Source organism: Podarcis raffonei, chromosome Z (genome assembly GCF_027172205.1).
Source record: "Podarcis raffonei isolate rPodRaf1 chromosome Z, rPodRaf1.pri, whole genome shotgun sequence".
NCBI classification, from domain to species: Eukaryota; Metazoa; Chordata; class Lepidosauria; order Squamata; family Lacertidae; genus Podarcis; species Podarcis raffonei.
Window position 1 is genome coordinate 47,353,837 of NC_070621.1, and position 16,707 is coordinate 47,370,543.

The window sequence follows — 16,707 nt, forward strand, 5'->3', positions numbered from 1 at the left end:
AAGCATTTTAGGATCTTAGTCATGATTGCACATTAAAATTCCCTGTCTAGTCACAAAGACACCTTGAAGAGGCAGGGAAAAAACCAATGTCTTCACCACTCTTAAATTGCCATATTGACTGTGAGGCTGTTAAAAGGTTGTTAAGGCTAACTGTTAAGTGATCTTGTATATGCAGATTGTGCATGGGGTGTATGGAGTGTAAAGGGAAGGGGTAGTACCTCTGGTGGGGGACACATTGTGCTCCTTTTGGGGTAGTTTGTCTTTTGGGGTAGTTTGTTCGCCTTTGGTCCCCAACCTGCACTCTGCTCTCACCTGGGGCTCCTAGAAGCTGTTGGCATGAGACAGCGGCCACATCCCAGGAAACGGCTTCAATTGGCCAGCTAAACCAGTCAAGGGGAGCTGATGGGTCTTAAACCATTGGTGAGTTAGGGACTTCCCCCGCATGTGAAGGCAGATTGGATGGAACAAACAAGACCGAGTCCAAAGGTCAAGAAGGTGGTTTCTGCATGTTTTGTAGAGGGAAGTGAGGGGCAGATGGGGCTTGTTCACCTGGGAAGGGAGCCCATCTAAGAGAAGGAAAACTCTGATCCTAAACCTCTGCTGCCTTGTGGGATATCTTTGGGAGAAGAAAATGCTCAGGAGTAAACCCTACACAAATCCAAAGTCCCTAAGGCGGTTGGATGACACCTTGTATACCTCCTTCTGGCAACTCTTGCACCCAGGCTGACGCCAAATGTATTGCTCCTCCTTCCTTTGGACAACATCAGTGAGGCCAAAGGGTGTGTGTGGTGGTCTTGTTGTCTGGGCAGCTCAGGACCTCCATTCACACTGCCCAGGCTTGTGCCTTGAGGTGATCACTTTGGTGCAGCGAACACAGCGGTTTGAGTTTGACTTCACCCTATTGTCTCTCAGGATAGACGGATGCCAACAGCATTTGCAGATTGACACACACACACCGGGGGGGGGGGGGGGAAGATGCCCCCTCATCTCAATATCTGCAGAAATGGGGAAGGAGAGTGGCACCCCAGCAGAAGGTTGGCAGAACCACTAGCTTCTGAGCATCACAGTTGCTATGGCAACTGCATCAGAAAGCGTCTGTCAATCCCCATCCAAGTTTGCCTCAGGGCTGGTGGACCACATTACTCAAATGGGAGGTAGGGCTCTCCATGCTCAGTGGAAAAGCTTAGCTACTGCCAACCCCCCTCATGTAGGGAGTCCCTTGACATGTGTGGCAGAGGCTCCTGGGAACACCTGCCTGCTGGCGTGGAAATTCTCCATTTCATTGGGATGGCAAGAGGAGGATCCCATGTCAGGGAAAATGCACAGGCCACCTCTAAACAGTGGGAAACAGTCTACTCTCAGAATAAGACGCCCACTGGGCCCTTCTGCCTCAGAGAAAATCGGAAGAGTCATGGAGAAGTTGCCAAAAAAATAATGAATGAATGAATGAATGAATGAATGAATGAGGGGACAGGAGAGGGTTGCTGAAGCAGTCATGGCAGAACATTTGAAGAGCTCCCTTGTCATATGAAAGGCGCATCAAGCCAGAAGCTGAGCATTGTATCACCCCCCCCCCATTTCCCCCCACTTTTCTTTCTTCTATCATGGAATGCAAGGCAGCATATGTGTGCTTGCAAAACAGTCTCCCATCCAGACACTGACCAAATTTACACCTGCTTAGCTTTGACACATTGGTTGCAGGCCTTTAGGGCACTGGTCCTCAAGCTTTTGTCTCTGGGCCACACTTTCAGAATAAAAATTTGCTCGGGCCTTGAGAAATTTATCCCTTGATGCTCTGGCTCTCAGTATCACTTGATGCTGTTGCTCTCATCTTGAAAATATTTCTACCCGTTTTCTGCAATTTATATATAGATATATGGATAGATAGATAGCTAGATAGATACTATACTGTTCTATATTACACAGAAATGTTTAAATGATTCTTTGCTTGTCCTTTAATCTTCCTGCTACACTCGCTATCCTCTGCTACCACACCAGGGTGGCATGCCACAACCTTGGAGAACCACTGCTTTGGGGTCTGAATGGGGTTGGAGGAACTTGGGTCTTCCTGAGCCAGCAGCACCTCTGCACATGCATGAATATTTGGCAGAATAATGCTTGCTTTTGTAAATAATAATAATAAAAAAAGATTCTGGAGTGCAGGAAGCTGCCTTATATAGACTCAGAACATGAGTCTATCTAGAGTGGTGTTACTTACACTGGTTGGCAGCAGCTTACTAGAGTTTCAGACGGGACACTGGAGATGCTGGGGGTTGCACCAGGAACCTTCTGCATGCAAAGCAGAGGTTCAATTGCAAAACTACAGCCTGGCTTCCCATTGGGAACAGAAGAGCAGAAGCAAAGAACTTCTCTGAAGTTTCTCCATAGGTAGCATCCCCACAAAAGGAGTTTGGGAAATGTGCTTATATTTCCTCCACATGCTTCTAAGCAACCTTTCAAGACTACGCAGGCTTCTCAAGGCAGCTTGCATTAAATAAGGACAGCTTCACAATACGCAGAGAGCTCTGCAAGTGTTGTAAAAATCTAGCTCCAAAATGCTTTGCTCTTTCACAGTTTGTTAATATTAGACTGTTTAGCACATTTCTGGTTGAAGAAGCTGGGCTATTTTCATTGGCTGCCAGATGGGTGAAACCTGGAAGGGCTGTTATTATTAGGTACAAGTTGAGTACACACCAGGGACTGGAACGCCTTGCGAGAAAAATAGACGAACACACACAAACCTCCAAGAGGAGTACAGTTAGAGGATACAGAATATCAAGCCAGGGAAGCGGGAAGCATCTCAATATTGTTCACTCCTCCTGCCCTCCAAAGCGACTGAACAATTCTCACAGCTGGTGGTTGTAGGAACTAAAGGGAAGCGCCAGAGCTCAATGGCAGAGCAGCTGCTTTGCATGCAGAAGGTCCCCAATAGCTGGAGTAGAAACTGGCAATGACCCAGGTCCACCCAGTGGCCTGGCTCTTCTTCCCCTTCCCTCTCTTCTGCACTGGAGGACTCCAGAGCTTCGGTGAAAGCTTAGCCGGTCCTGGAGACAACACAGAGAGCTCCATAACCTGAACTTGTTTCAGAGCTCAGAAGGCCAGCAGCTTCCATTTGAGCTTGTTGTGAATTCCTGCTGGAGGTCCATGCTTGGTGGCACAGCGTCCTCTTTGCCTGGAGAAGGTCCAGGGTTCAATCCTTACCATCTCGTGGTGGGTCTGGGAGAAACCCTTGCCTGAAACCTGAGAGCTGCTGCCAGTAAGGGTGGACCAGTGGCCTGGTTCAGGATAAGGCTGTTTCCTGCATTCTCGCCGTCTTCCTAGTGGATTCTCAAGGATGCTGCTCTAGGGCCAGCCCTCAACCTCAACCTTCAGGCCTCGGTTTGGGTTTTTGGGGCAGGATTTGATGATGAGTCTCTGGATGGAGTGTTGGAAGCTTCCGGAGGTCTGGACCCTTCAGGAGCAATGCTGACGCTTTGTCCTTTTTGTCTTGTTTGCTACCTTTCTGCTTCTGGACTTGACCTGCTTTGGCTGCAAGGCCCCCACCCCACCCCACCCGCCCAGTCCGTTTGGGCCAAAGTCGTATGCAGGGACCTCTACCACACAAAGACTAAATTAGGCAGTGCACTTCTTTCTGAGTCCCTGTGCTGCTCTCCCTTCCTCTGCCGAGGCTGCTGCCTCGTGGCTGTGCTGAGAACGTCAGCAATAAGCACCTGGATAGAACCACAAGGGTCCTCGCTGAGCTGTTATTTGGGGGGACAGGTGGCTACTGAGAACAGGGCTTCCTTCAGTCAATTGCATCGCCTCTCAATTGGATTTCAAAGAAAGCTCCCCTCCCCCTTTCTGTCCATGCCTGGTGTGCCCTGCGCAATGTAGGCCTCCCTGTTAGGACGCTTTGACCTGTGCATGTTGGAGTGAGGGGTCTGGTGCCCGTGGGTCACCATGGCAGGTGTAGAGTCCAGCTCCCTGAAGCTGGGAGCTTGTTATTGCTCACTTGTTGTTTGTGGTGGTCTGGCAAGGGCCAACATTGATGCTGAAATCCAGCATCGCCTGAGCTCTGCGAGTGTGGGTTTCTCCCAGAGTGTTTGAGGACCAGGACATTCGCAGGGAAACCAAAATGCTTGTTTACAAGCTATTGTACTAACAACCTTACTGTATGCTTGTGAAACATGGACCACTTATCAATGCCATCTCCAACTCCTCCAAAGATTCCATCAACGGTGTCTCCAAAAAATTTTACACATTGTTTGGGAAAACAGGTGAACTAATATCAGTGTACTGGAAGAAGCAAAGATCACCAGTGTTGAAGCAATGATTCTTCAACATCAACTTCGTTGGACTGGTCATGCTGTGCAGATGCCTGATGATTGTTTTCCAAAGCAACTACTCTATTCCGAACTTAAAAATGGAAAGCGTAATGCTGGTGGTCAACAAAAGAGGTTTAAAGACTGTATCAAGGCAAATCTAAAAAAAAGTAGTATAAACACCGACAACTGGGAAACACTGGCCTGCGAGTGCTCCAGTTGGAGATAAATTGCTTTATCTGTTGACTTATCGCCCGCCCCTTCCGTGGTTTCCATATTTACCCTTAAATGCTGCATATTCCGCCTGTACTATTCAATATATCCAATTTAACCTATTTAACCTATTTGAATTACAGATAGGTAGCCGTGTTGGTCTGCCATAGTCAAAACAAAAAATTTTTTTTTCCTTCCAGTAGCACCTTAAAGACCAACTAGGTTAGTTCTTGGTATGAGCTTTCGTGTGCATGCACACTTCTTCAGATACGTATCTGAAGAAGTGTGCATGCACACGAAAGCTCATACCAAGAACTAACCTAGTTGGTCTTTAAGGTGCTACTGGAAGGAAAAAAATTTTTTTGTTTTGACTATTTGAATTAGACTCCTGTCTCAAACCCTGAAGGGCTGCTGCCAGTCAGTGCAGGAAACACTGAACTAGAGGGGCCTATGGGCTTGGAATGAAGGCAGCTTCTGTCCCAGGAAGTGCCCTTGTAGCAGTGGGTAGTTGGCAGAGCCTGGGGCCTGGGCTGCCCCCAAAACTGCCTGCCTGCAATTCTTTCCCTATCTTGGCCCCCTTGCTCTTGAGAATCAGGGGCCACTCCTTCCGCCCTCTGGGGTTCCCCCTTCCCCAATGCACATAGGTCAGTCCATGCATGTGCAGAGTGTGCACCCGGCTCCCTGCTCTTCCCCCACCCCATGCCATTCGCCCGGTGCAACGGACCATGTGCTCGCTGGGAGAGAACTCAGCCCTCAATTCCTGGTTGCCATGGAAACGCCATTAGAAATTGCATTAAAAAGAAATGAAACCGGGAGCTCCTTGGCTGGGCACGAAAGGAGATCAGGGAAAGAGCATCTGTGCATGCATGTGCTGAGGGACCCGGGAGCCCCTTTCGCTTGGGCTGATGCAAGAACAGAGGGAGGGAGGGATGCAATGCTTCTGCCCCCCTGCTCCTAGACAGGCCCAACTGTACATGCCCAGATACATGCAGAATCACCACGTTTGCTCTCAGGGATGTTTTGGTGTAGATGGATCTCTTGCAAGAAAACACAACAGCAGTGGGGCAGCGCTGCTTTACTAAAGTGCAGTAGCTCTACCAGCTGTGGGGCAGGCAGAAAGTCAAGAGGTGAAGATTTGCCCTAGGCTTGAAGGGGTAAAAAATGGGTGGAAGGAGCAATAATGTGGGGTTGCGCCTGGAGTACGTGGCGCAAGGTATCCCCATTATTCTTGTACTTTTATATATTAAAAAAACTTTTAAAAAGATGCTTCCTATTTCTGGGCTTTGTTGTCACCCTCTTGCTGGGCGGTGGTGGTCCTCCTCGATTAGGCTGTTTTTAGAGCATATTGCTCAGTGGCACAGCATCTGTGTGCAGGAAGTCCCAGGGGTTCAATTCCCAATGAAAGCTCCAAGCACAGATGCCCTCTAGGTGGAACCCTGAACAGCCTCTGCAAGGCAGGGCAGGCGATGCTTGCTAGGTGGACCAATTCAGCCTCAGGTGGCTTTCTCTGTTCTCCGTTAAGTCAAAATGGTCTTCTGACCCCCTGACAAGGATGCGGGGCAATTATGGGGAGCAGGAGTTGTTCTCTGGGGGCCCAGATGGACCCTGCTGCACTGCTCCCCCACCCTCTTACCACAACAGAGAGCACGGGGAGCCACGGTCCTCCCTCCCCCACTGCTGTGCCAACCCCCCCACCCGCCCCAAGAAGCAGACAGGACAGCAGACAGCTAAAAATACCCCTTCCGCTTTATTTGGATTTCTTTTCCTCTGCGCAGGTGATTGACAGGGCCGCGTAAATACATTCTCAGCCAGAACCGCTCGCCTGCACCCCACCTTCCGCTGCTGGCTCTGAAAGGTACCCTCTGAAGCAGGACAGGGGGGCAGGTCAGGTCTAGAGCCCTCTTAAATGCCCTCTGCCCCCTGAAGTTGAGTTTGCAGCTTCCGGGGGGGGGGGGGAGGGCAAACAAGCTGCACCAAACCATCCCGGCTCAGTCCCCATGTTCGTGACCCCCGCAGCCTCCCCAGCCTCGGTGTCCATCTGACCCTTGGGCGGTGCTCCTGCCTCTCCCTTAATCCTGCGCAGCCCCCACCCCGCCCCATTGCCACAAGCCGGGTCCAGCTCCTGCTGCCCAATGGCAGGGCTGTGCCGCCTCCACCACAGGACCCCCATCCCCCCCAGACCTCCAAGACCCCACCCCACCGAATGTCCAAGCCCTGGTCCAACCATATTTTGGCTGTTTGCACCCCAGTCCCCCGGATTGGCTGGCGGCTGAGTTTCTGCCAGCTCTGTCAGAAGCACCCCCCACCCACCAAACACAGCCCTCTGTGCCTTCTCCCATGACCTTGAGCACCTGGGTTTTGCAGTGGGCGAGGAAAGCCAATTGTGCGTGAACGCAGCACCCCTGCCATCTCCCTGGGCACACTGCATTTACACTGCGCTGCCCTGCAGATCTATTCCCTCCCCCCTGCCCAACCCTCCCAGTTGCTCCTCTCTGTGCCCAGCCTGCCCTTGGCCTCCTCCTTCTCCTGCCCCACCTAATGCCACTGAGGTCCATTGGCCTGATCCAACCCAAGAAGGCAAGGCGCTGGGGAGGCCAGGATAGGTGCGTCCGGCTGGCATGGAGCAGGGAGCGGTTGAGGGGGATGGGAGGGTGGGCTTGGCCAAGCTCCAAAAGGGGTTTGAAAACCACGGGAGGTTTGGCACAGCGGGTGGGGAGGGGAACAGGCCAGGCTGGCCAATGCAATTGGGGGGGCAGCAGCATGGAGGAGAGGCAGGAGGCGGAAGGAACTAGGTCATCCCTTGGGTGCCTCCAGGCCACAGGTTGGTTGGTTGACACGTACAGGAATGAATGGCTGCGGAAGGGCATATCAAAAGTACAAAAGGACCTGGGGGCCTGCTGGGGGCGACTGCTGCCCCAAGGGAAGTCTGGCTGGTTTCTCGGTTTGGCACAGGTCATTGCTGGCAGGGCCACGGCGGTGGGCAGAGGGAGGCTGCAGCACAGATGGGGTTGGCAGGTGCATGTCTGTGTTTCCCAGTGTATGGGGAGGGGTCTCTCTCTCTTTCTGTGTGTGTGTGTTTGTGTATTTGTGGTGTGTATGTGTGTGTGTGTCTAACTGGCTTTTTTTATATCAAGAACACTTAAGTTTAAAATCTTTACAAAGGACAAAACACGGCGTTTTCCGTTAGTGTTTTAAAGAACTAAAGATCTGCTTAAAAAACGTCTCTTGGAAAGAAACAGACGGACAGGAAAAAAGTTTTCTCCACGACACGAAGGAGAGGCGTGAGGGTTGCGGGGGACGGGGTGGGGGGGGAAGTAGAGCCACCTGGACAGCATCTGTTTGGGCCCAGCACCAAGTGCAGGCTACATATCCAGGACACAGCACTGGGGCTTTGGGCACCGGACTGCACCTGCCCAGGGCTCCCTGGCATGCGGTCCCAAGCCGCTGTCTCGGCATGGCAACTCAGCCCACGAGAGTTGTTTTCCCATGGCACTGACTGGTAAATCTCTAGTGGTAAGGAAGGAATGGCAGGCAGGAGCCACCCCAAGGCCCACAGTTGGGGTTCCCCAGGCAGTGCCCTGTGGCTCTGGGGAGGTGCTGGGAGGGGCCTCCAGCAGGTTCAGAGGGCTCCCCGATCCCCTCCTGCACAGTGTCTGGACTCGGGAGCAGGCGGCTCTGGTCACAGTTTTTGGCCCCCTTCTGCTCGGCCAAGACCCTTGCCGGGCCTCCAGGAGAGTCAAAGCACTTGATACAAACGAAATCCCCAAAGGGCGAGTAGTCCAGGGATGCTCGCCACACCTTGCCGCCACTCCCCCCTCCCCCCGGCAGTGCCAGGTCCGGCGAGGGCGAACGGGGAGTGCACGGGTGCTTGGGGCAGGCTATACCCGGGTGGTGGAGTGTGAGTGCGGGAGCCCAGTACTGCTGAAGCTGGCGGCGAAGGTGTTGTAGGGGTGCAGGGTCTGCAGCCCCACCAGGGAGTTGGGGATCATTGTGATGGTGTTGGGCGTCATGAGCGGGATGTCGTCTGGCGAGCGGCGAAGGGTGAGCGTGTAGTCGGGCAAGGCGGCAAGGCGCAGGGCGTCGTGGGGGGCCTCGCAGTCGCCGTGGTGCGCCTGGTTCGCCTGCAGCGATGGCATCTCCTCCTCTGGGGTGTGACCGATGTCGTTGGCGGCGCTGGTGGCCCGCTGCGGGCTGGGCTGACGGTGCGTGTCCTGCCGGCGCTTGTCCTTGCGGTAGTAGAGGGCGGCGAAGGCCAGGACGTTGAGGAAGAGCAGCGAGGCACCCACGGCGATGGTGACGCTCAGCTCGGTGGAGTAGTCCCGGGGGTTCTCCACCAGCAGGGTCCCCGCCCCGTCCTGCTCCGGGTTCCACTTCTCCTGTGAGCCCTCGCTGGTGTAGGCGGTGGAGATGGCTGGGCGCTTGGTGCTCCAGGCCTTGCCGTTGGGCCGGCGGGTGATGTGGGAGTTCTGGGTAGTGTCGGGCGGCGGCACCTTGGTGGTGGTGGAGGTGTAGTGGAACATGTCATGCAGGTTGTACAGGTGCGGCACCAGGTGCTTCCAGAAGGCAACCTTGGTGGCGCGGTAGTGATCTCGCACACGCGGCTTGAGGCCGATGTGCAGGTAGAGCTGGTCGCGGGGGTTGTACTTGGACCACGCCACCTCCTCAAAGCGGTTGGCCTTGGTGTGGATGAACTTGGTGTCCTGAGGCACCGGTTTGTTGGGGTCCCTGGAAGTGTGAGAGAAAGAGGGAACACAAAGTCAGCAACGTGACTTTGGACAACATTATTATTATTATTATTATTAGATTAAATTTATCTACCGCCCTTCATAAATGGATCCCAGGGTTGTTCACAGAATAAAATACAAGCTAAAACACAAGTAAATAATTAAACCAAAACAATAACACACACACCCTCCCACAGATACATTTAAAAAGACTGTCAGATTTTTATTTATTTATCACATTTATATGCCACTTCTTTCTCCTTGGAACTTCAAGGCTGCGTAGGTGGTGCTCCTTCTCCTCCACACCTCATCCTCACAACAACCCTGTGAAGTAGGTTAAGGTAAAAGATGCCCAAGGTTGTACCCAGTGAGCTTCACGGCTGAGTGGAGATTCGAACCCTGCCCTCCCAGATCCTAGTCCAACACTACGCCAGCTGGGCCCTCGAGGGAGAAAGAACCACTATGCCAGCTTCAGAGGCCTTAGAAAGGCAAGTGGCCTATCCGGGGTAGTTAACACCAAAGCAGAAGCAACAAGGTATTAAAACATAGGCGGTTGATTTAAATGGCAGGCCCTGAAATTCTGGTTCTGTAAATCTGAGCTCAGTCTAGAGCAGGGATGGGGAAACTTTTTCAGGCCATGTTCCTGTCTAGGCAAGCTTCTGAGGAAAACATGCCACTCATGGGTGGGCCAGAGGTGAAGTGGGTGGAGCAACATGTGTAGTTCTAACCTCTGTCCAGTAAGCTGTGCATTCACTTCCCCACCCTCCATCTAAACATGCTTGAGATGTTACCAGAGTTCAATGACACGTTCCAGCCAATCAGAAGCACTAGGGATGAGAGGGAGGGCCATAGGGAGGTAGGGATCAGACCTAGGACCCTCATGCCTACACAGCCTAAGGAGCTGCAGCCTTTGTCTCAACCTCCTGCTCCATCACCAAAATCAACCAACCTGTTTAATGCACAACTTTGCACAGGGAGGCAGCATGGCAGGAGGTGTCTACAGCTTGCAAGTAACACAGCCCCTGCAACCATTACATATCCCTGTCCTGCACCCCCCTCACCTCTTTTTTTGATTGAGGTTCATCCACTAGGGAGATGACTGGTACCCCCTACCCACTTGGCCCCTGGGGTGGGAAGGGGTGGTGGTGGAAACCTACCCGGTCTTGGCAAAGTTTGTCCAGTAGGTCATGACCACAGCACTCAGCATGACATCGTTCTTGGAGAAGTTGCAGGGGAAGAGGTCAGTGGGCCCGATCATGGGGATCCCGAAGACGTAAGGCACCTCGTCCCCGTGGGCGGCGTCGGACCAGGGCGGCTTCATGAGGCTCTGACAGTGGTGGTAGAAGGCGTAAAAGTACGTGGGGGAGCCATAGCGGGCATGCAGGTCAGCGGTCACCACTGAGGGCTCCACCCACTGGTGGTCGGTGAACAGGGCCACCAGCGTCTTGCGGCGCGTCTCGGGGTTGTCCCGGTCAGCCCAGTCCGTGTACATGAACTTGATGGTCTCACGGAGCGTGTCCTTTCCCTCAGGGTAGCCGTACAGGTTGTCCACAAAGTTGGAGACGGAGTAGTCGAAGTCGCTGCCCGAGACACCGTCCTCTGGGTCCACCACGCCCTCCACGAACTTGAGCCCCTCGCCTTGGTTGACGCCCAGCATGATGTCGTAGTTGAGGAACTCGCCCTGTTCCATCAGGATCTCCGGGTCGTCAGGGATGACGTCCCCATCAATGACGGGCCCGAAGGCCACGTGGTAGCGTGCTGGCTGGATGTCCTGCTCCACCAGCTCCTTGGCGCTCTTCTGCCGCAGGCAGTCCACCATGTCCACCGTGTCCAGCACGTTGCAGCCAACCTTGTCAGCCAACAGGCTGGTGTACTTCACTGGCTGGTAGTTGACAGCCCAACTGGAGAGGGCAGAGCCGCTCTGGATGATGGCCCTCTGGAAGAGGCCTGCAGGTGGGAGACACAGAGGTGAGCAGAAAAGGCTTGAGCATCAACATCAACCTTCTCTCTCTCCTGCCTAGGCTGAGGAACCCCTTAGGATGCCGCCCTGCCACAAGTGCTGAAACGGCAGAATTGACTGCTGAATTAAGAGGATGTCATGACAAGAGTGTTTACGGTGGAACAGAAACCCCTGAGGGATCACCTACCAAAATATCAGCAATCTATGAAGTTGTGGGCGGGATTTGGCATACGAGCAGCAGATGAATGAAAGATTGAATGGTAGCGGGGTTTAGATAATGAAAATACATGTGTTACGAAACAGCTTATAAAAAGGAGTATAAACCAAACGTCAGGAAAGGAAGGGTGGTGGGAAGTCAAGAAGGAACTTGCATGTTTTTAAAAAAATGTATATGGTGACAAATGCTTTGAAATATTGCTGGAGACTTAATAAAAATGATATATGTACACATACAAACACACAAACAATACGCCACCCTGTTTTCCTGCCCACAAACAATGTGGCAGCCATCAGCCTCTGCGGGAAGCTAGCTCTAAAGGGAGAGAACAGTTGATGCTGCCCTGCGGACCTTTGGCCTCTCCTGAACTATTTCTGGGAAACACAAGAAGCCACAAGACACACCCAACAGCCCCTCTTTCTGTTGCTGGGCTCCAGAAATGGGAAGAAACGGTGCCACTTTCTTCTTAGATGCTGGGCTGGCTGCAGAGTGTGGGCACCCTGGGGCATTAGCTTAAGCCCCCCCCCCTCCAGTGTTCACTAAACCATCGCCAGCAGCCTCTGGCGGGATGCTCAGGCAGGGCCAAGTGTGGCTCCGTCCTCCCCCGCCCGCCACAATAAGCAGTAAGGGGAGGAGGGGGTGTTGGCAGCGGCCTCCCTCCTGCAGGCAGGGCTCTTGGAGGCTGCAGGCTGGCGGCTTGGGGGTTAAAGCCCCACACCACTTAACCCTGTGCATCCCACCGGGAGCAGCCCTCGCTTCCTGCCCAGCTGGGCCCCGCTCCGTGCCAATGCCCAGTGGCACAAAGAAGCCTTTTTGCTGGAGGGAACACAAGCGGCAGGGGCGGTGGGGGGGGGGCGGCGACGGCAACGCAGAGCCTAGGAAGCAGGCCCACAAAGGGCCTGGGGCTGGCAGAGGAATGCTGGGCTGGGTGCCAAGGCCCCTTCCATGCAGCTTGTCCTCTGAATACCAAAAGGCCCCAGGAAACGGCAGCCTCCGCAGCTGAGACAGGGGGAAGGGGCCAGAGGGCAGCGTTCCCTCTGCGGCGGCAGAAGCACTCAGCGCTTGGCCTGGGCTCCCCAAAAGAGCAATGCCACACAGGGAACCAAAGCCAGGCCTCGTCTCTCTGGATGGAGGAGGGAGAAGCCCCCTGGCTCCCGACCTGGGGAGGGGGGTAGATGTCTATTTATAATCACACTCTCTCTTGCTGCAAAATATCCTCTCAACCAGCTGCATACCTCGTCAGCGTTAATTGCCTCTTGCCTACATTTTCTGTCGGTATTTTAACAACCGTTGCAAGGGCGCTGCATCATCGCAAGGCTTATACCAAAGCCTTCCAGGACATCCGCTGAGTGGAGGAGGTATTGAATCAGCCACTCAAGCGCAGTTGGGCACGCTTGGAAGGCATCCTGGCTCTTGCAAGGCTGGGGCAGCTAAAGAGACCGAGCTACGAGCTGGGGGAAATCCCTGGTTTGCATCTTGCCCCAGCCATGAGAACATAATGAGGGCCTGGCTGCTAGTTTGGGCCAAAGTCCAGCACCCTGACTTCACAGCGGCCAGCTGGGGGTCTCAATTGGAAGCCCATATACCAGGCCTGAGCACAACAGACAGCACTCTCCCCACCTGCAATTCCCAGGTATTCAGAGGCACAGTGCCTCTGACCAAGGGCAAAGAACACAGCCAGATCCTCTGGGATTTGTCTAATCCTCTCTCAAAGCTGTCCAATTGAGTGGCCATCGCTGCATTGCAAGAGAGCAAAACTACATGCTGAACTATATGCTGTGAAGAGTTTTTCCTTTTGTCTCTTCAGAACATTCCAACATTCAGGTTCATGAGCGGCCTCAAGTTCTACGGTCACTGAGAGGGAGGAAGAGACTTCTCATCCTCCCCCCCCCCTTTCACACCAGGTGTAATTGTACACACCTCTGCCATGTCCCCTTTCACTCGTTTTTCTTCTTCTAAACTTATTCACACACCCTCTGTCTTTTTTCTTCTGTAAGCCTCTAGCCACTGTTACACAGTGATAACGATGCTCCTCTACCTTACAGAGGTGTTGTAAGGCAGAGTTTTCCAGACTGTGTGTTGTGACACGTTAGCATGTCAGCTGCAGTGTGCAGGTGTGTTGCACGAACGCTTCCTGCACTGCTGCTGGGGCTGGAAAGGGGTTTGTTTATTCCAGTTTGCTAGTGAAACTGAATTACTGAATGATGATGCATGTCTAAAAAGTGTGTCACCAGCATGAAAAGTTTAGAAAGATCTGTTGTAAGGATTACGAAGGGGCCCTTCTCTCAGTCCCACCACCCTTGCAGGCATGCTTGGGGGACACACACGCGGGACAGGGCCTCCTTGGTGGTGGCTGCTGCCCGACGACTTCAGAACTCCCTCCTGAGAGACACTAGACTGGCTCCCTCACTGTGGTCCTTCTGCAAGCAGGTGAAGACTTCCTCGTGCCAAGAGGCTTTTGGGAACTGACTGCTTTTAAGAAAAGGGCTGGTGCCATGCTGTTTTTATAGTAATTGCTGGAACACACACACACACACACAATTTAAACTCTATCAATGTTTAATTTGTTTTTCAATTATTATTTTTTTCTGTGTTTTAGCAGTTCTTATTTTTATCAGTAAACTGCCAGGGAACCCACAGGGACCTCCCTGCAGCATCACAACTGGGTCAGTGGGCATATAAAACCAGTCCAAACCTAGCTTCCTCCCACAGCCCTCATCTGCGGATGCTGCCATCTGGGCTGTGAGTCCTGGAAGACCTGCTGCCTGCCTTGCAGGCCTTTTCTCACCTGGACTGGGAGGCCGGGGCCCGGACTGACTCCAGCTGCAAAAGCTGAGGCTCCTGAAAATACACTTGGGCTGGGGCATTGTTTAGGGAGTGGTTTTTTGTTTGTTTTTTGGAGGGAGGTGTTATTGCTATTATTTGTATCTTTATTTTAGATCTTGATGCACATGTGAAAATTGTTCAGTTTGGTTATGCATTTTTTAAATGTTTTATTTATTGCTTTTGTTATGTCGCAGCTATGTATTTTCTTTCATGCTGCAAGCCGCCTTGAACATGGTTTGAACTGTGGAAAAATATACAAATAAAACTACATATGCACGCATGTATGCCATGAGAAGAGGACCCTGGCTCCATTCCTTCTGCTGATCATATCAGCAAAGTCATAGCTACTGTTTGAGGGCATTTTTTTAAAGAAAAGCAGCAAGTTGAAACTGTGGAAGCCCATTAACAACAGAAGCAAACACACAGACACTTTCCTATCAATGGGGGGCATCCTAGGTGGGCATGTATTCTGACCTATGGACGGATATTCCAGTGCCTTTTCGGGAGGAGGGTGGAATAGGGGGCAGCAGCACTGGGGGAGGGTAGTTGTTTTTAAAAACCCTCCCCTCCCACCCCACAGGCCCAATATAAAAATCCACTCTTCCTCCCCTGCCAGGAGCTATTATGGAAAACACAATATAAGTATCTGCATTTCCCCCCCCCCCAAGAGAACTGCAGGTTTGGCGAAGTGGGGGGGGGGGTTAAACCCGGCCGACAGTGGCTGCGGAAGGAGAGGGACCCCCTTTTCACAGGGCTCTATCCTCAGTTGACACATCTCTCTTCCTCAGATACAAACACACAGGCTAGCTCTCTCCCCGTATATGTGTGCACACACACGTGGTTGGTTTTTTTTGGTTGGTTTTTTTGTGTGTGTGTGTGTCTGTTTTTAACCAAAGAAAAAGTCACTGGGAGCTCTCATCGCGTCACTGTCTAGTTCTGGCCCCCTGGCACTTAACACGTCTCCCTTTCTCTGTGCTCCCAAACCAACGCCGTTTGTTCACTGTGACTCATCTTGGGCCTTCGCCTTGTTGGATGCAGTCCTGACAGCTTTGTGCTTTCCTTCTCCTTAGTCACATGTACTGCCTCCCGTTTCCTGTAAGTTCTGCTTTTATAAAATCTCCAGGCTGCTAGGAAATCTCCTTGGGCAGCCACATCGATCTGCTGGGGAATCGTTCCAGGTTGTCCTTTGCATTGGCACGCCACGAGGGTGTGCCTCTCCCGTATTGCCCTTCTGAAGAACTACCAGCCCCCAGCTCCCTCCTTTCCCCTCTTCTGTGCCCAGGGCCAGATTTGCCGGTGTGCTGAAGCTCGTGCTATTGAACTTCACATCCGTCACTTGCCAAGCATCGCCCCCACCCCCAACACACACCCTGCCACCACCGCAGGAAAATACAGAACGATGTGATTTTTATTGACATGTGAAATGTAGGTGATCACATTTCAACCTCTTCTGTATACACATTGGCTGGAACCGGAGGGAGCATTGTGCCTCCTGAATTCAGGTTTGGAAGGTGCTGACAGCCCACTAATTAAAGAGAGGAACCCATAGCCTGCAACCAAGTAGCCACTAATACTGAGCTCCCAGGACAGAGATGAGGGAACTGGGAGCCCTCCACATGTTCCTGGACAACATCATGTTTCCTGACCATGGAAATTGGTGTTGAGTGACATTTGGAGGGTCCCAGGTTCCACACACCTACCCTTGAGACACACCAGAAGTTAATGTGCCGTGATTTAAAAACAAACAAACAAACAAACAAACAAACAAACAAACAACCTCCTTGCCAATTGGTTGGATGAGCAGGCGTGACCATGAAACCATATCTCAAATGCTTTCTTTGAATATTTACTGCATTTCTATCATTAGCATTGCATGTATGTACCACCCTTCATCCAAAGATCACAGAACGTTTACAACATAAAAACACAAAATTCATAAATAATAATTTTTAAAAAACACAAGAAAAAATCATGTTTAAAAGGCCATAGATTGTCTAACAGCCAAAGGCCTGGCTGAAGAGAAATGATTCCACTATGTTCAGCTGTGGATCGTGGTTGTGACACCTGTGATGAAGCCAGTGAGCAATACGAACAGATGAAGCAAAAGCAAACAAACAAACCCCACAAGCTTTCCCATATCCCCAGCATACAATGATGCTAAAAGAAACCAACAGCCAGCTGCCCCAATGGAAAGTTTGCACAAGTGGGACACTGACTGTCTCCAGCAAAGGGGCTGCCTCCCGGCAGCCAACTTGCCCCCTTTCTCAGGAAGGGCAAAGGTTTGTGTCAATTCTGCTGCAGAACAGATGCATCAAAAGGTCCTTGAGAAAAGAGCCAAGCCTGTAGCTATTTCTGAAAGAGGGTGGTGGTGAGAATAGTTTTGTGGGGCTCATTAAACTGCATCGACATCTTCTCCCTGCATTCTCCTGGCTGGCCCTGAAAGGATCACTTCAAGGAAGTGTTCGC

The 16,707-nt window shown here is 52.1% G+C and overlaps 1 protein-coding gene across 13 annotated transcripts in view; it reads right to left on the reverse strand.

Moving 5' to 3' along the window:
- Positions 1 to 6,242: 6,242 nt before the first annotated feature.
- NLGN3 (neuroligin 3) overlaps positions 6,243 to 16,707 on the reverse strand; it is a 31,686-nt gene continuing 21,221 nt past the window's right edge. For 12 of the 13 annotated variants that reach the window (XM_053374429.1, XM_053374426.1, XM_053374422.1 and 9 more), the window contains 2 exons: positions 10,396 to 11,185; positions 6,243 to 9,239 (listed from right to left, as the gene is read on the reverse strand). In XM_053374429.1, coding sequence (XP_053230404.1) covers positions 8,393 to 9,239; positions 10,396 to 11,185 — 1,637 coding nt within the window. In that variant the 3' untranslated portion in view covers positions 6,243 to 8,392. Of the gene's footprint in view, positions 9,284 to 10,395; positions 11,186 to 16,707 lie in introns of all 13 variants that reach the window. The other variant, XM_053374427.1, reaches the window with a different exon arrangement.